The following is a 20,380-nucleotide window of genomic DNA, read 5'->3' on the forward strand; positions in this document are numbered from 1 at the left end:
CTGAAAATGCAGAAAAGGAGGGATAAACTGAACATCTCAAAAGCTTTCTGGGAGGAATAAATAGGTGTAGCTCCCAATCCTTTGGGAGAATGACATCAACTCTCTCATCAGAAACACAAGAAATCATGGAATTATGCCTTCAAAGTTCTGAGTGGGAGATAATTTTGAGTGTAGAAATTTATAACTCCAACAACCAATTAAGCATGAGGGCAGAAGGCAGGCAAGGATACAAACTTTTTGTCTCTCATGCACCTTTCTTGGAGGAGCTTATGGAGAATTATGTTTTAACAAAATAAGGAGCTAAATCAAGGAAATGAAAACACATTAACTGAGGAAACAGAAACCCGCTCCAGGAAAGGGACAAGGGGAGAATTGGAATGACAGCTGTGCAGCAGGCCTAGATCCAGACTGGAAGACAAGCTTCCAATGAGAAGTGTAACTGATAGGTTATTATGAGATTCACTTTGACATTTGGAGGTAGATCTCCTGTGAGGATTAAAAAAATAGATTGATAGGTACATAGAGTTTATGTTAGAGAAAAATAGCCAAGTATTAGTTTGAACAATATGAAATTGCTGTCTTGTTGCTCAAAATTTTGTCCAACATTGGCTGTTTCATATTGTTCAACGTAACTTACAAGTGAATAATATGATGCAGGAAATTTGCATCAAATACTCTAGCAATAAGAAAAACAAGAGAAGAGTTGGAGGAATATGTGGAACAAGAATGCCAGATACTGTTATTGAAACTGGGTAATAGACACATGAGGTAGTTTATTGTCCTGTATATGTATGAAAATCCCACGATAAAAAGTAGTTTAAAAAAAAAAAGAATGAACGAAGGAAAAAGAAGAAAATCATGACAACACAAAAATGTGCAAAATTTCAATAATCTTTCAGATACCTGGAGGGATTTCTACTTAACAATGTTCGGATGAAGTTCAGTTGTAGAACCCACTGGAGACAGAAAGAAAAAAGTCAGTGACAGAGCCCATCTATACTGGACCATTACTCACACTGGGTCAGGCAACATCAGGGATGCTTCCCATCCCCTGTTCCATCTCGTCCTTTATGTATGGACTCCACTGACTTCTAGGACTGCACTGTGCAACAAAATGGTACTGACAGCTGTTAAAATCCTTAGATCCAAAACTGAATAAGGCAACTATTTCCCACTGCCCATCAATTTCTTCCCGGTTCATTTCTCTTCTTGTCCAAACTATATTCCAGGATTCATCATTCTGTTCACACCCTTGCAAATACCCTCAAGTTCCGGTTCTCTCACTTCTGCTCCTTGTAGCTGGCAACAACCAGCCCTGGATGAACCCTACTTCCTGCCTTCTCTGCATCTGTACCCAGAGAGCTAAATATTACTGGAGAAAATCATCTAAACCAGCTGACAGGCTTAATGTTATATTTATTACTGCAGACTGTAAACTGGCAATTTTATTATTGTTACTGTTTTAAATGAAGCTAAGTTACTTTCAAGAAGCAAAGCACAAAACCAACAGCCAACTTCTCAACGAAACAATGAATACCAGAACACCATGATGGTACCCACAAGGCACTGAAAAAAAAAGTAAATGCCATGTTAGAACTCTACTCACAGCAAAGATATTTTTCAGGAATGAAGGTAAAATAAAAACACAGAGACAAACAAGGACTGAGGTAACACATCGCCAGTAGGCCCAAATTAAGAAAATACTAATGAACATTTTTTTTGGCAGAATGGAAACACTCCTACACAGAAGCCTAGAGAACTTAGGAAGGAAAAAATAATAATGAAAATGGCAAATATAAGAAAAACCCCTAAAATACTGACTTTTAAAAATATCTTATGATCTTTAAAATAGGTAATTAAAATACATCACAATAGCATCTTAAGTAAATGAGAGATAAATGGACATAAAGGGTGCTACAGAGCTTGCATTGTTGGAAAAGAGCATAAAGTAATATCAGTTATGGTTGTATGTTGTACTTCCAGGGGAAGCACTAGTAAAAGGAATAAAAGAATACACAACTTCTAAACTAATAGAGAAAAAAAGTAGAATAATAGAAAACAGTCAATCCAAATGAAGGCTAGAAAAAGGAAATGGAACATAAAACTGATAGAACAAGTGGAAAGAACAAAGAAGATACAAATTTAATTCTAAATATATCAGTAATGCCATTAAGTTTAAATGGACTAAATACTCTAATTTAAAAACAAAGATTATATGACTACATAAAGAAACAAAACCCAACTGTTTACAATGGATACATATAAAACATAATGACAAAGAAACATTGAAAATAAAACAATGAAAAAAATTCTAGGCAAACATTCAAAATTAAGGTTGTGATATCCCTATTAATATCAGATAAAGTAACTTTAAGGCAAATAGCATTATTAAAGACAGAAACATTCCATAAAGATAAAAGGCTTAAGTCACCAGGAGACTATAATAGGTCTAAATTGCATGCATCAAATAACATGGACTCAAAATATATAAAGAAAAAATTGACAAACCTACCAGAAGAAAGAAGCAAATCCACAGTCATAATTGGATAAGCAGTCAAAGACAAAATCAATAAGGGTTTTGGACATTATGACTCGGTAAATTTGATTTAATGGCCATATATAGAACACTATATTCAATAATTACAGAATATACATTCTTTGCAAGGCATAGTGAACTTAAATAAAAATGATCATATACTGGGCCACCATCTTCTTGCCCAACAATCATCTCTTGATTTACTGGCCTGTTGTGTGGCAAGCAGTACAAATTTGGACTTGATAACAAACACATATATTGACGTATATATATATGAAATCTCATATGTCTTAGAAAGAGAATACGCCTTCTTTTCAGGTCTCTTTTACAGCAAACATTGTTGGGTATCTCCCTAACAGCCATTCCTCTCTCTCTTCCTTGACACCAAATCCCACCTGCTAGGAGGAAAGCTAAAAATGCCAGAGACTTCCCTAACAGCACTTGAGGCCAGGGCACAGGCCTGAGATCTTGTTCTGTCCAGTGGGACCTGTAGAGAAATCTTCCAGGGTCTTTTAAGAATTTCCTCTCTGAGAAGAGAAGGTTGTGTGATGAAAAAGCCTCACATTCTTCCTGCCTTTGAATCAGTTTTGTAAGAGTATGAAGGACTTGCAGGCAAGCAGAGGAGATAGAAAGCCAAGAGGGATCCAGAGAAACTGACCCCAGAGCCCTAACATAATGGTGTTCCAACTCTGGAAGTGCCTGCCCCAGTCTTTTTGGAAAGTAAGAAAAACCAGCCTCTTCATTAAGCCACTTTTAATCAGATATTCTGTTACTTGCAACCTAAAGCATCCTAATTGGATCATCCATCCTAATTGATTTATCCAAAATAAATCATGTCATTGGAATGGTATAACAATCATTTTAAAGTAGAGATCTAGGCCCCATTCTCAGGTGATAATCAAATAAAAATAGAAATGAGTAATAAAAGATGACTTTAAAAAATCATAACCACTGGAAATTTAAAAACGCATCCCCAGAAAACCATTGAATATTAGCTCAAAGAGGAAGTAAAACATGAAATTATAAACCATCCAGAAAGCAATGAAAAGAACACTTTTTAACAAAACCTATGGAAAAATCAAAAGCTATATTCAGGGGGAAATGCCTAATCACTATCATTAACATAAAAGCACTAAAACTAAAGGGAACTACCACTCATGTTGAATACTTAGAGAATGAGCAGCAAAGAATTTAAAAAGAGGGAATTAATAATGACAAAAGTTGAAATTAATGAAATGAAAACCAAAAATGTAGAAATGATCAATATATCCAAAGCTGTTTTTAAAGATATACCAATAAAATAGATAAATTTCTTCTGAGACTGATTAAGGAAAAAGGAGGAAAGAGTAAAATTATATAAGATTAAGAATTTTCAAAGGAGATATAGACACAGATACAAAAGAGATTTTAAAAATTATAAAATCTACAACTACAAATTTCAAAACCCTAGAACAACTGGATAATCTCCTAGCAAAATATAAATGAATATGGGAACAAGTGGCAAACCCAAATACACCAATTACAATAGACCAGACTGGAAAGATGATTAAAGGACTATCATTAAGAAGAAACCAGGACCAAGTGATTTCATAACTTATTTTAGTTAACTCAAGAACAGTAATTACAATATTACTTAAATCATTCCAGAATGAATGAAAAGGGAAACCCTCTAATACATTGCATGAACCAGTAAAACTTTTAACACCAAAATTTGATACAGTAACCACTCCCCCTACTAAAAAAAGGAAATCATAATCTCACTTGTAAATACAGATGTAAAATTTCTAAATAAAATATTAGCAAGCAATATTCAGCAGACTCAAAAGAACAACACACTGTGAGCAATCAGAGTTTAATTCAAGGAATTCAAGAGTGAAATTCAATGTAATGAAGCATGTTTACCAAAAATCAGCAGCAAATATCATTTTCCTTGGTGAAAAACTGAAACCATTTCAAATAAAATCAGAAACCAGACAGGGATACCTGCTATGGTTATTATTATTCAGCACTGTCTTGAGGCGTTTAGCAAATGAAATAAACACTGGGGAAAAGATAGACTTTTTCTGCTAAGTACACGGTTGTATACTTGAAAAATTCAATAGACTATACAAAACAAAAACAAAAACAAACAAAATCCAGTACAATTAATGCAAATATTTGAAAAGGTAACTCTATGACGTAACATAAATACATGAACATCATTAGGCTTTCCTTATTCTACCATAAGCACCCAGAAACAAAAATGGGGAAAATATTCCATACACAACAGTGAAAAAAGCAATAAAATACTGTTATGGACTGAATGTTTTTATCCCCCCCAAATCCATATGTTGATACCTCATCTCTAATGTGATAGCATTTGGAGATGGGGCCTTTGGAAGGAAATTAGGTCATGAGGGTGAAACCCTCATGAAAGAGGTAAGTGCCCTTATAAAGAAGAGACCAGAGAGCTAGCTAGCCCTCTTTGTGACATAGGAGGACACAAGGAGAAGTTAGTAGTCTGCAACCCAGTAGCAAGCCCTCACCAGAACCTGACCATGCTGGCACCCTGATCTTGCACTTCCAGCCTCTATAACTGTGAGAATTTCTGTTGTTTATAAACCACTCAGTCTATGGTACTTTGTCACAAGCACCCAAACTGACTGAGGCAAATACTTAGGAATAAACTCAGCAAGAAAAGCACAAAACTTATATAATGACAACCATAAAATCTCACTGAAAGATAAATTTTAAAACCCGAGCAAATGAAAAGACATCTACATTCTTAGATGGGAAGATTTAATATCAGTTCTCTTGATATCATGAATATGTGCAATTAAAAAGCAAGTAAAATATGGATTCGTAAAATAGAAAAGTTAAAAGCTGAGGAAACCTAAATCAACCATAGACTTTGGTTAATACTAATGCATCAATATGGGTTCATTAATTGTAACAGGTATCATACTAATGTAGAAGGTTAACAGAGGAAACAGTAAGAAATGTACAGAAACTCTCCCTACTATCTTCACAATTTTTCTGTACATCTAAAACTGTTTTAAAAAATAAAGTTTATTTTTAAAAACAGATTTGTAATAAAATTAGAAAATTTTTTTAAAAAAAATAAACAAATATCATTTCAATTAAATGGATTAAAGTATCTTAAAGTTTAGAGAGAAAATAAATGCCCAAGAAAGCAAATAAATGAATGAACTATAAAGCCACAGTAATTAAATCAATATGAAGTATTGGTATTGGAACAGATAAATCAATGAGTGGACCAGAACAGAGAACCCAGAAATAAAATCCAGTTTATATGAGATTTTAACATATGACCAAAACGTATTTCAATTCAATGGGGAAAGAGTGACTATCTAACAAATGGTGCTGGCACAACTGGCTACCCATCTGGTAGAAAATAGTCCCCAGTCTCATATTGTAAATAAAAAACAAATTCCAGCTGGAGTAAATGCCTGATGTAATAAATAAAGCATCAAAAAGTTAGAAGGAAAGCTAAGAAACAGCACTTACAATCTGTTTTTTAACCAGAAAGGGAAAATAGCCATATCTGAGTTTACAAAAATTAAAAACAATTTATGTTGCAAAAGCGATCATAAACAAAACTGACAGGCAAATGATAAATTCTGGAAAACAGTTGCAAAAGAGATAACAGATAATGAGTTAGCAGTCATCACCAATATACAAAGTGCTCCTAAAAACTGGCAAGAGACCAGCAATCCAGTGGGAAAATGGGTAAAGGTTGTGAAAAGAGAATCCATGTGAACAAATTCACATGCATGAAGATGCGCAAACAAACCAGTAATTAGAGAAATGTAAATTACAGTAAAAAATAACACATCACTACACTCAAACAGATAAAAGAAAGAGAGAGAGCAACAGTACCAATTGCCAACACAACAAAGATTTTTAAAAATGTAAATTGCTTACAGTTGTTTTGAAAAGCTGTCTGACAAATATTTTTAAAGCAGAAGTACATAGAAACTTTAGTCAACCAATCACACTCCTGGAAATTTATCCCCTAAAATAAAATCACCAATAAAGTGTTCATTACAGCATTGCTCTTATTGCAGGGGAAAAAATACAAATAAAAATAACACAATGAGTTCCTAGCAATAAGGTAATAAATAATGATATGCCTATACTGTGGAATATTAAGCAGCCATTAAAAAGATTGAACTAGTGCTGTATGTAACACTTGACTTGGAGGGACTTTCCTAGGTGTATTTTTGAATGATAAAAGTGAGATGCAGGGAGGGGCATACACCATGATTCTGTTTTTAAAAAGCAGATATTGAATAAACCCCCAAAATATATGTGCACCCAAGTGAGTGTGTGTGTGTGTGTGTGTGTGTTTGTGTGTGAAGGACATGGAGACAAAACACAAAAGAAAACACACCAGGTTGCTAACATAAATGACTGTGAGTGTGGCAGGGGAGGGGGTGTGCAGGGGCTGGAAAGAAAAAACTGGGCAGAATATATGATACGATTACATAGATGTTAAGGAAATTATCAAAAATCTGCTATAACATGGATTAGGATATAACATGATTGGCACGAGTGCCCATCCTCCATGTAGTCCTCATTCTCAAACTGTTTCGTAGCCACTTGGCATTTTTCTCATCCACTGACCTATTAGTTCTGTCAATGTTAAGTCTCACAATCCTTTCTTTTTTGTATTTTGTGACAATCCTACTGAAAAATAGTTGTTTTCACTTACTGTCACCCATATTTTATGAAATTGAATTTGTGCACCCCACTTATCAAGTTGGGGTACAGTTTTACACACAAATGCAAGTATGTACCTTATACACAAGGAAATTAGGAAAAATAAGAAATTGGTAGTTACAAGTTTCCTGATTGCTGAATATACATAAAGTGAAAAACTAGTTATAAAAAAATGCATAAAGTATTCTATTTCAGTAAAAACAAGCAAAATCCTAATTATAAATGTACTCAAGTATTTTCAAGTGAAAGGCTAAGCTTCAGAGAGGATTCACAAAGCCACTGGCTCAGGTTACATAAAGGGAGAGAAATAAATGGGAAGGACCAATTACTAGCTTTGCTTTTATACCTCCCTGTATTTTATTACTTCACTTATTACAATAAGTAAAAAAAAAAGTATTGCTTTTGAAATCTAAAAACATTAAGTAAAGAAAACAAAGATAAATTGCAAATGATAAAATAAAATAAACTGGGTATTAATTAGTACCTACCTCATAAGATTGCTGTGAAGATTACATGAGCTAATTCATGTAAAGTGTTTAGTATACTACCTAACATGCTGCAAATGCTCAGTAAATAGTAGCTATTTTTACTTAAAGCAAAAACGCTACAGAGAGCAGTGGAAATCAGGAAGCTGAAAAGACAAGGTCTTTGAAAATGACATGGTGTACAAAGGGCACTTTTTTCCCTATTACTGAATCTGTTCCCCTTGGACTGAGAGGACTCATTATGGTAACCATACAGCTCATCAAACACACATCCATTAACAGTAGAAGTAAAATTACAATTAGATAAATAAGATGTTTAAACAATAAAAAGGAGATGGCAACCTTTTTGCCTTGCAGGCTCTTTAAGAACTTCAAGAACCATCCTACAGCACAATGCTTCTGCCACAACCACTCCAGGTAAGAAATACTTGGACAAGGATGTTTTCCTCATGTTAGAGGAAACTGAACAGAACACAGTTCATACAGATGGGAGAGTGATGCTACTGCTCTTTTTGACGGCCTCAAGTGGGAAATCCATTCCCAAAGGCAGAAATTCCGCTTTCAACTCCGAGGATTTCTTTGCTGGTCTGCCTAAAAGCATGTTAGACTAGTGATAACCTACAAACTGAATTCGGTTCATCAATACTGCTGGCTTATTGTCCAATCACCAAACATGAAGTCAGTTCAGAAGTTGCACGAGTGTGTTATTAGTCTTATTACTTACATAGAATTGACTTTCTCCTCGGGGCCTTGCACCTGGCCTGTCACGGTCCCTTTGCTCGTGTTCTTCACCCAGCCAACCACTCCTATCTTCCTAGCCTCATCTTCGGTGTACTGGTTTCAGGAGAAAACAAGAGAGATGAAGTCCATCATCAAAAGTCTGAGAGCATCCTGATTTTAACATTCAAAAAGTACTAAGCTGATCATGTTTTTCTACAATAGAGTCTAGGCCAACCATTGTGTAGCTGACCTATGGTAATAGCTATATTTATAAGATCCTTCATTTAAGTGGTATTTTTCGTTAAATTCCACTTTCAGCAAAGACAGGCATGTTATGAGAAGATAGACTGATAGCGGGAAGTACCAGAAAACAGTTTCCATGACACGTTTGGGATCCGTAAAATTCAGCTGCGTTGCCCTCACGCCTGCTAACGCTACATTACATTGTCAGTCTGGGTTCCAGGTGATGATCACTCCAAGATTCTCACTCACTGATAAAAAATATCCAGTTATGATCAGTATCAAGTACTGGATTAAACGATTCCAATGTTTTCTGTTGGCTCTGGACTTGCCACACAAATGTTGTAATTGTCTCTGGGTAAATTTATTTCTCCTATTATTCTTAATAGTTTTTAAAAAATTCCTTTCCTGGTTCCAAATTCAGTTATGCTACTGCCAAATGAAAACCCAGCAATATTTTGGTTTTGAATTATTTGAACTACATCATACTAAAATTCTCGTAGCTCCCGTCTGCTAGCCCTTTTTAGAAACATGCTGTTCGCCTGTTTGGGGGACAGGATGACCAAGAGCTCTACAATCCCGTGTCCCCAGCCGAAAGAAGCAACACAAACTGAGACAATCCATCTGGGATTGATGGAAGGGCTGGTTCTGAAACTAAGTTGAGCCTTCACAGATAATAAGGAAAAAGGAGGCCATCTGAACTGCAGAGGGTGGGATCACCTCAAAATGCAGAGACTTTACTTGTGGGAATCTGTTAGAACCCTCAGAGGTTAGGAACAGACACCCACCTACTGATTCCCAGCTCAGACAGTAGGTGAAAATACATGCCACATTAACATTTAGGAAAGGAGTACTATATTTAAAAAAAAAAATAGATATTTGTAAAGTCTTTTAAAATAAATATTTAAAAAGCAATATTTTAACTTGAGAAACCAAGGAAACACTTCCTTATGCAACATGGGCATTTCTTATTTTATAATTCAAGATATGTACCCTTGCCTGGAGAGTTTCTTCCATGCAGAACAAGTGGAAGATCCCATACTATGTATTAAATATACCTAATCAAAATGCTTTATTGGATCATCCCGAGAGAAATAACTTTGAAATTCACAGAAATATTTACAAAAAACTAGGAAGGCTGTAATGTTTTTAATAGACTGCTTTTAAAAGACATCCTTAATAAAAATCTCAACCAGTAATTTGAAAGAAATATGAATATTTCTTCATTTGCTGTCAAGGACAGGAAATAAGCAATAGGTTAGTGCTAAGTAGAAAATTGCTCTGTCTCTGTGACTAGAAAGAACTGTGGGGGGAAATGGCAAAAATAATAAACAGATTGTACTGACTTACCATTCTGAAGCAAACACCTGTAGAAGAGAAAGATAAAAAGAAATGTCAGCTTGTCTACCTTTAAAAAAATTACGTATTTCCTGACTTGACTGTCATATAATTTATTAAATAGTAAGTAAATGATAGAAACAAAACATTTAATATCTGAATGTATTAAGAAAACATTTTTAAAAAAATTATTTTCTTTTAAAATAAAAAGAGAAAAGAAAAATTTCTTTGGAGAAGAAGAGTAAGATTCTGAAACTAAAGTATAATGAAATGCTAAACTGCATATTCATTCTATTTAATTAATTTATTTATTGAAGTAAAATTGATTTACAATGTTGTGTTAGTTTCTGGTGTACAGCATAGTGATTCAGCTATATATGCACATATTCTTTTTCAGCTTCTTCTCCATTATAGATTATTACAAAACATTGAATATAGTTCTCTGTGCTATACAGTAGGACCTTATAGTTTATCTATTTTATATATAGTAGTTTGTATCTGCTAATCCCAAATTCCTAATTTATCCCTCCCCACCTTTCCCTTTTGGTAACCAGGAAGTTTGTTTTTGATTTCTGTGAATCTGCTTTTGTTTTGTAAATAATTTCATTTCTATCATTTTTTAGATTCCACATATAAGTGATATCATATGATATCTGTCTGACTTCACTTAGTATGATAATCTCTAGGTGCATTCATGTTGCTGCAAATGGCATTATTTTGTTCTTTTTTATGGCTGAGTAGTTCATTCTATTTTAAAATGATAAATAAAACAAAATACTTATTACAAGAACAGCTAAGTATATTGGCATAAAATTTACCCATCCTCAGCTTTTAGAATGTCTTCTCTAAATATAAGGACTAAATTCAAGTTTAAATGTAATAGGACATTTCTATTTTAATTTTAATTCCACATTCTGGAAAAGGCAAAACTACAGGGACAGGAAACTGATCTGATTGCGAGGGCTGGGAGTGGGAAGGAGAGGAGAGCGGAGCATGAGGGGAACTTTTGGGGGTGATGGCACTGTTCTGTATCTCAGTTGCAGTGGTGGTGGTGGTGGTGGTTACATGACAGTATGCTAAAAAGGATAAATGTTACTGAATGTAAATTATATCTCGGGTTTTTTTTTTTAAATTAAGGGAAAAAATATATTGGCAAATCACAGGGGATAGATCAAACCAATCTCAGAAAGGTCCAAAGATATTGCTTCCACAAACAGCAACTGAGCCTGGTTAAGAGGATACAGAAGAAGAGATCAGTGGCTTAAGTAATTTTATGTAGTTTTGTAAGCAGATTTATCATAACAAGGAGTATCATTTGTTTCCTGATGGTTGTGTATTATGGTACCAAATGAAAATGAAGAAAAAGAGCAGTGAAGCAATAAAAACCGGATACTATCACAAATGAAATTTTTATGGGGCTATGAAATACTCTAAAAGATACACATAAAATATGGAGGAATGATGAGTGGGGACTATTGATCTGAAGGGGAATCAGAAAGGCATTCTGTTATACAGATGGAGAGAAAGACAGGAGCTAGTAGATATCAAAGGAAGGGGCAGAAAATTCAAGAGAAACTTCAGGTCAACCGGACCATATAGAAGAGAAGACAAAACAGGCGGAACTGTCAACTGTGCAGTCATTTTATCCTAAGACTGAGGGGATCCCGGAAGATGTTAACCAAGTAGAGCTGAAGGTCTGGGTTGGGGCATATTGCGCATAGTCCCCTCTGAGTTCCTTAACAGCGCACAGCCCCAAATGATGCTGACATTAAGAAAAGAAAGCATATCAACTGAAGTAAACAGAAATTGGAAACATATGGTCCAGCTCTTTCCTATTCAAATTGTGGTCCATGAACCAGAGGCATAAGCATCACTTGAGGATTTTTTAGAAAATAAAGTTCTTGGGCCCCTTCCCAGACCTAAAGAAACAGAAACACTACAGATGGAGTCCAGGAATCCAGTTTTAATATGCTCACCAGGTGATTTTATGCCCACTAAAGTTTAGAATCAATGGTTGGCTCCATCTTAAAGGAAGGTCTGGGGAAGGTTTGAAAAGGACTTATATTTCAGGTAAAGAATTGTATCACAAGGGGGAAAATGCAAATCTTGTAGGATGCTGCAGATCTGATGCATTTCCCACCGATGCTGTTTAAGTTCGTCCTTGCATATCAATATTGCCTCAGCTATTTCATAAGTCGGCAGCACTAAATGAAAAAAACTATGGACAATGAAAAGGCAAAAAAAAAAACCCTGTCTTGCGCTCTAATTGGACTTGGTATTGGAGCAGCCTAGGCGGCCTGTCACTTTGATCACTCCCTCCATCCTTATTACTCACCACCAGAAATACTGGAGCTGCCAGAGAGGAAGGTTGACAACATGCTGCCCACCCCTAACCTCCACCCCGCCGGCACCCTCATCCCCACCTCCACGCCTCTGTGAGGAATAATACCTTTCAACATTTATGAATCCCCAGCAGCTGTTTCACCATCCATTTACTGATGACAAAAAGGCCATTTGCTTACAGTGACAGGGTTTGAGAAATTTGTAAAAGAGGTACTCCACACATTGCAGAGTTAAGGAAATTACCTACTGCAGTCTACTGATGTAATAACTAGTTTCACACAGACATAGTCTAAGAACCGGGCATCTCAGATATATTTAATAAGCAGACTATTTGACATTCTGACTATTCACTTAACAAATATTCATTAATTGTCTAATTCTAAATGCAGAGAATGAGATGAGTAAATGACAATTCTTGCCATCTAGGAGCTCACAGTCCAGTGGGGAAGACAGACAAGTCAACTGGCAATTGAAACGTAGAACACAACAGGGACAAACTTCTGATTATAAGATATGTAAGACTAGGGATGTAGGGTACAACATGATAAACATAATTCACACTGCTGTATGTTAGATATGAAAGTCGTTAAGAGAGTAAATCCTGAGTTCTCATCACAGGGAAAAAAAATTTCCTATTTCTTTAATTTTGTGATGACCTATGTGAGATGATGGATGTTCACTAAACTTACTGTGATAATCATTTCATGATGTACATAAGTCAAATCATTATGCTGTACGCCTTAAACTTATACAGTGCTGTGTGTCAATTATATCTCAATAAAACTAGGGGGAAAAGAAAAAAGAAGAAAATGTTAAAAAATAAATAAAAATATAACTATGGTGAGTTGTAAAACGCATAAACCAGGATGCAAGTAGGAGTTCACAGGACAAACAAATGACCCAGTCTTGGGTGATTTTAGGGTAGGTTTATTGAAACAGGGTCTTTGAGACAGAAATGATGAGCAAAAATTAGTATGATGAGATGGAATAACATTACACACGGAAGAGCATGTGCAAAGTCCCAAAACCAGGATCACCGTAGTTAAATATTCAAAACCATATCATCGCACTCATTTTACTAATTATTTCTAGCCCCAAACTTCACTTAAGACTTGCTAAAAAATAGTTTAATTCTGTTTCAATTGTTTCTAGAAAAATGGGTAAAGATGTTTTTACACCCTGGTCCAAGTTATCATCATCTTTCAACTAATCCACAGCGACTGCCTCCTCAAGTAGTGTCCCTGCATCTAGTTCTGCCCTCCTACAGTCTAGTCTCCATAAAGCAGCCAAGGTGGTTTTCTTTTCTTAAGTAAAATAGAATCACTTCTTTCCCCAGTTTAAAACCCTATAGTAGCTCCCCATTACCTTCAAAATAAAATATATTCTGGTTACCACAGCCTCCAGGCCCCTTTCTAATGCTCTACCTCACCTCTTAAGACTCCCCTTTGCTCATTCCATTCCAGCCAAATGTTTCTTCCTTGTGTTCCTCAACATCCCAAGCATATTCCTGCCTCATGGCCTTTGCATTTACTGTTCCCTCTGCTTGAAATGCTTTTCCCCTGATCTTCTCATGGTTGGCTCCTTCTCATCATTCACATCTCTGCACCAATGTCATGTTAACAGAGAAATATACTCCCTGACCACTTATCTAAAAAAGCAATGTACTTGTATATATTTCCTGGATATGGATATCACTGATTAACATATTACATAATTATCTATTTATCTGTTTACTTTATGTTCATTTCCTGTCTTCACTGTCAGTTCTTTTAGGGCAGGATTTTTTCTGTCTTGTTCACCACTATGCCCCCAACACCTAGACCAAAGCTTGGCACATAGTTCAATAAATAAAGGAAAGAAAAATCATCTGGTGAATATTTAAGTGAAATGTTTTATTTGTCCTGTAATAATTCATTATTAACATTGCAAATATATATATATAAAACGATATTGACCAGAATTTAAGTTTAATTTCAAAGTGATGATGATAAATTCACTGCATTCAAAGATGGAAAGAATCATAAAAATTCTGTATTGATTCTAGTAGAACTTAACCTAAATGGTAATACATAGTGTTTGGTGTGTGTATGTGTGTCTGTTTATACATAATATACTATATGCTATAAAGAGTTGAAAGAAGTCACTAGATAATGCCTAAGTTAAAAAATCAAGAAATATTAATATGAGTATGTGGCTTACAAATGAAAGTTTAATAACACAAGAACTGAGAAAAAAAATTGGTTGTCTACAGAACTTAGAGGACTTGGGATAGGAGACTAGAGCAGGATATGGTGGCTGTATTTATAACTGTGAATGATAATGGGCACACATACATTTATCTTTAAACAGTAGAACTAAAGGACTGTCCTTTAAGACTTAATTTGAGGCTAAGTTCATACTGCTTGACAAACAGGTAGATAATACAAGTGTTATTCATTGCTTTAAGCAGTGATAGATGGAAAAAACACTAGACTGAGATAAGTCATATATGAAAGACTCGATATGTATTTAATAGAAATTTAGGTTATCTTGGTTGTGGATGAAGTGTTTTGAGGTTGAGATCATGGAGATCAAAGTCTTTCAGTAATCAGAAAGCATCACTATTTGGGAAAGAATACCAAATGTAATTATTACGTTGTTAAATTTCTTTAATATGTGAATATGCATGGCAGACACTGCTAGTTGCCTATACTAAATCCATTTTTCCCTTCTGCTTTTCTAACACAATTCTGATTTTACTTGGGCAGCAACATGCCCTTCTATAGTTCCTGGTTTTTCTTATAAAAGAAATGGCCCGTGAGATATAAGCAGTCATTGGTTGAAGCTTTCAGGAAAACTATTTCACAGGAGATGGCTCAGCCAGGGATTTCGTCCTTGTAGCCTCCCTCTTCCTGACTGCAAGGTGAATGTAATGATTGAAGCTACAGCAGCCACCTTGAAACCATGAGGTAAAGTCCAAGGAAATCACAGAGACCTTGGCTGAGGGATGGGGGAAGTGTGGAGTGTGGGATGGGGAATGACTGGTAAAGGGAATTGTCGGGCAGGGACTCTCTGGGGTGACGGAAATGTTCTAAGTTAGATGGCGGTGACAGCTGCAAAGCACTGTGAACATAGTAGAAACCACACTATATCTGGTATGCTTTAAATGCTTTAAAAGATTATATTTAATATTATGTGCATTAGATCTCAGTTTTTAAAGATGTCACACACACCAAAAAAAGGAAAGCAGAAAACATGACTGTGATGTAGTCCTTCCTACCTTTCTCTGTAGAACAAGGGCAGTCGTTCTCTGATTTTGCTCAATGTACAACCTCCCTGACTTCTCCCCTAACTGTGCTGTGCAGATCATCTCAAAGTAATAGTTGAGCTCTCTCTAGATTTTACAGCTCATTTTTTTTTAAAGGAGAAACATACATATCCCAGGTGCTTCCTCTTCCTCCTTCTCCTGGGAGTTAGTTACTCAAAGGGATCATCCCTTCTGCTCTGCCTGTTGAGGGAGCCCTGCTTGTGCCTGGGTTGCTGTGTTCAATTCCGCAATACATTTTATCATAAAGTCCACTTCCCTGAAGACTGACACCACACCCCCAGAACTCTGCTTTACTCGTTGTATTACTTGTCAATAACTCACATAATTAAGAGGGGTCTTACTGACTAGGGCCCTCAGCCACGACCCTTATTTTGAAGACTTAGAAGGAATGTGTATCAAGAGATGTCAGGACCTCCAGCCCATCAACTTTGTGAAGCAGTGAACCATGCGGGAATTAACTGCTCAAATCTCCATAATCCACTTGGAATTTTCTCAGAGTCTTTTTGAGAGTCCTGATCCCTAGTTTGAAGCATGCTGTGCAACACAGGGAGGTCCATACAGGAAAAAAAAAAAGGAGGGGGGTATGTGGAGACAGATCTTCAGCAGTTGCTCCACACAGGCTGGAACAGAGCACTCTGGGGACAGGGTCTGTGCTGGAGAAGATGCTTCCACGGGCTCCCACGGCCTCTCTGCACTGCTGCCACCTTGCTTGCTAAAGAGAAGGGAGCTGATGTGACACATGCGGGGTTTTTACAGACACATTGCTCTGGAAACTGGGACAGACATCAGCTGCTTCGGTTAAGAACGCCTCAAACACAATATGCAGCTCAGTCGGGTTCAATCAGAGGCAACTGGACCTCACTTTGTGGAAAGATGTGTCAGTGAGAAACTTGGAGGTGAATGTGTGCAAAGCAAATCATACTTGGAATCTACAAAGAAATGTTGACATTTACAGAAACCATGTGGTGGATTTTAAACGTCAGCATCCTCTCGTGTAAAATCAAATTTTCCTATTGAATTCCACCCCTTCACCAACTGCACATGTCAATTTTAAGTGCAAGAAGTCATCCAGTCACTATCTTACAAAGCAGCCCTTAATGATTTTAAACATTTTTAATTGTTAGAAAGGCCTTCCTTCTACGGAATAAAATTCTGCTTCACTTTACCCTTTCACCATCCATCCAGGATCCGTCCCCTGGAGCCACACACCATGGCATCTTTCAAAGAGTGAAACAGCCATTACACTACTGTTTCTTCTCTAAGCCAACTATCCTCAAGCACTTCCATTTAACTTGAGCTACTCTGGAGGTCCCCACCAGAAGCATGGCCTGGAGGACATATAAAAACAAGCTAGCTTGACCTTCAAAATACTATCCTTATTGTCTAGTGAGAGACACAGATATGTGTACACAAATAACTGTAGTGAAAGGAGAATGGATTAAAGAGAAGTCAAAACAAGAAGCAGAACAGAACTACAAATGAAATGCTATAGAAAAAAGATGAGAAAGGGAATTAGAGTTAAACATGTCTCTTGACTTTAATGTACTAAAATTTTCAACCTCTAAAACAGCTTTTCCACTGACCTGTCTACATAAAGAAAAATGTGTACCCCTAAATCATGTGGTGTCTGACAAAGCTATTTAGTAATTCATCCCAATTTTCATTTTAAGTAATCTTACAGAAAACTGCTATTTATTCCTGTAGTCCAATAAGATATTCCTATTCTAAATCTGAGTTAATGCTGTCAAAAACAAACTACTGAATTTCCAATGCACAAGGAAACTAACCAATCGCCACAATTCATTTCTACCTGAGTATTTTACCTTAATAGTCACTTGAGAGTTAGTAAAACATCAAAGAATCTATACACAGCTTAATCAATTTCCCTTTCAAATTTTCAGATTCTATTATTCTGGATGTAATTGTATAAACATTTACAGGAACATTATAAGTCATGCCATAGTTAAAAACACTCTAAAAACAGAGAGCCAGTCTCCTAATCCCCCATCTCTCATCCCAAAGCCCCCAGTGCAACAGAAATTGGTGGGAAAAAACACGGAGCTTCTTAAGAATGTGAAGATAAAAAATAGAGGGTGGAAAGGGAGGGGAAAAAAGAGTAACTTAACAGTGAACAAACACTATCTCAGCCAAGTGATCAAGGTGTACATCAACAGTGATAAGTCACGTTGCTAGTGTGCACCCGTGATACTGTGTGATGAGAATGGCACTCGGCTGCTGCGGTCTTCCTCCCAATAACCCACAACCTCAGTCTTATCATAATAAAAATACCAGATAAATCCTCATTTGGGAGTATTCTACAAGGTACCTAGCCTCAAAGTACTTCTCAAAACTGCCAGGGTCACGGAAAACAAGGTAAATCTGAGAAACTGTCACAGCACAAAGGAGCCTAAGAGGAGAAGATGACTAAAGGTAACGCCACAGCCTGGATGAATCCTGGAACAGAAGAAGGACTTTAGGTAAAAACTAAGGAAATCTGAATAAAGTATAGACCTTGGTTAATAATAATGAATCAATATTGGCTCACCACTTGTGACAAATGTATCATACTAATGTAAGACGTTAATAACAGAGGAAATGATGTGGAGAATACAAGAACTCTCTATAGCATCTTTCCAACCTTTCTATCAATCTAAAACTGTTCTCAAACCAAAAAAAGTTATTTAAAAAAACAGAGGAAGGGAAACAGCAGTGGAGAGCAGCAGCAGCCTAATGGAAGAAACGTTCACATACTGGGGTATGGGGAAGTCATTCTGGCTTATGTATGAGTTAACTCGAATTTTATGCTAAGTAGAACAGCCTGTCTGTAGCCTATCAAAAAAAAAAAAAAAGCTCCATAAGCTAATTTAATTCATTTTACACCTGCTTTCATTATCAAAGAAAAAGGCACATTGACTGGAAGTAAAGAATGTCCATGTTAAAAATAAAGATTTAAATGCCTCCCTTTCTCGGACACCAATGCTGACACTCCTTCAATGACAAGACTCCCTCCGCTGTGTACATGCTGATCTGTTTTTTTGAAACCTTGAAGGGATGTACCCCTGATTTGCTTGATGTTCTTTGTTCCAACAAGATATAACACTGTGCTGAAAACCATGCTTCTCAGGAGCAGTTCCTCAGAGTTATTGGAGAGGCTGTCTTCCGTGCCATAATCTTCAGTTTGGCTCAAATGAAACACTTTTCTATTCTCATTATAGATTTTTTTATTGATTATTTGTCAAGAATTCTATGAGTCTATGAGTAGACTTTGCAGAAGGGCCTAAGAAGTGAACCCACTATTTCTAATATTATTCCTGTAAGTTTATTTTCCTGAATTTCAAACAACCAACTTATAAACTAATTCTTGGAACACAATCTGTTTGCAAATTAGAGTGTGTGTATTTGAGAACAAGGCAGAGGACAGTTGACCCCTAGAACATTTTGACTACCATTTTATCACCAAGGATGTTTTAAATTTGAACGTACTAAATGTAACAATCTACGTCATTTTGGGTTAGAAAATATTTTCTGTCAAAACCTCCATAAGCTAATTTAATTCACTGATCAAATTTCCATCAGAACAGTTCAGTCATTTTCTGTTTTTCCCATGTTCATTTTTATGTCATTGAAAGTTTTCATTGTGAATATTTTTCATTTAAATGTTTTAATGACAATTTTATTTATCAATCTATATTTTGTCCATATCAAATGCTCCTAATTACAGCTTCCATCATTGTAAATTTACTTTCATAGCTATTATTTCCAAGAAGCCAGCATTCACTAAGATTTTACTATTCCATACTTTTAAGAGTCTCTTTTATTCTCCATTTTACATTATTAAAATTAAAATTTTTCGTTTTTTATTGTCAATTATTTCTACATAATCATTATGATTCAGGCAAAAAGCTAATGGTTTGTATTTATTTCTTAGGTAATTCATGAGAAAACTGTGAGCAGTTTTGTGAGACACAGAGAGACATAGACTGACATACAGCCACAGTGACAGTGCCAGCTAGCAACAGAGAGAGAGTCAGAGGCTGTAGTTCTGAATGTGCCGACTGCTTACTGACCAGGTTAAACTCCCTTAGACCCAAAAAGACCATAAAAATGTCCTCAGCATCATCTGGCACAGTCCAGATGGCCAGGTCCAAAAGTCCTGCTTCAGTGTATGTATGTGTTCGGTGCACAGCTTAGGAGGAAAGCAAAATAATGGTGGAAAGGGTATTGAGAGGAGAATCAATAGGATATAGTGATTAAGAGCATGGGCTCTGGTATTAGACTGTCAAGGTTGAAACCCCAGTACTACCACTTAACTTACTGTGTGAGCTGGGAAAGTTACTCCACTACACCTCAATTGCATCATTTATTAAATGAAGAAAGTGGCTGAAGTCAGAGGGTTGAGGATTAAATGAGTCAATGCATATAAATCAGCGAACACTAGAGCTTGGCACATCCCAAACTCTCAGCTAATGTCACTACATGTGTGCAAATATGTGATTGTTAATTTGTTCCACATACTATGCCTTGATAAATCAATAGTACTCTCTGCCATTTAATGTACTGCAAACGACAGGAGTTATTGCCCTAAAGCTGATTTTTTTAAACCCCACTGTTTATGTATGGCACATTTCTCTTTCTTCTATGTGTACTGTTGCCAAAAAATCAATTTTCATATACCATTTGACCACCATA

At 36.1% G+C, this 20,380-nt stretch overlaps 1 protein-coding gene across 4 annotated transcripts in view; it reads right to left on the reverse strand.

The window, feature by feature from the left end:
* Positions 1-20,380, reverse strand: part of ACYP2 (acylphosphatase 2) — a 146,150-nt gene that overhangs the window by 98,048 nt on the left and 27,722 nt on the right. For all 4 annotated transcript variants that reach the window (XM_064494488.1, XM_010989734.3, XM_010989735.3 and 1 more), the window contains 2 exons: positions 10,054-10,070; positions 8,468-8,577 (listed from right to left, as the gene is read on the reverse strand). In XM_064494488.1, coding sequence (XP_064350558.1) covers positions 8,468-8,577; positions 10,054-10,070 — 127 coding nt within the window. The remainder of the gene's footprint in view (positions 1-8,467; positions 8,578-10,053; positions 10,071-20,380) is intronic.

Source organism: Camelus dromedarius, chromosome 15 (genome assembly GCF_036321535.1).
Source record: "Camelus dromedarius isolate mCamDro1 chromosome 15, mCamDro1.pat, whole genome shotgun sequence".
NCBI classification, from domain to species: domain Eukaryota; kingdom Metazoa; phylum Chordata; class Mammalia; order Artiodactyla; family Camelidae; genus Camelus; species Camelus dromedarius.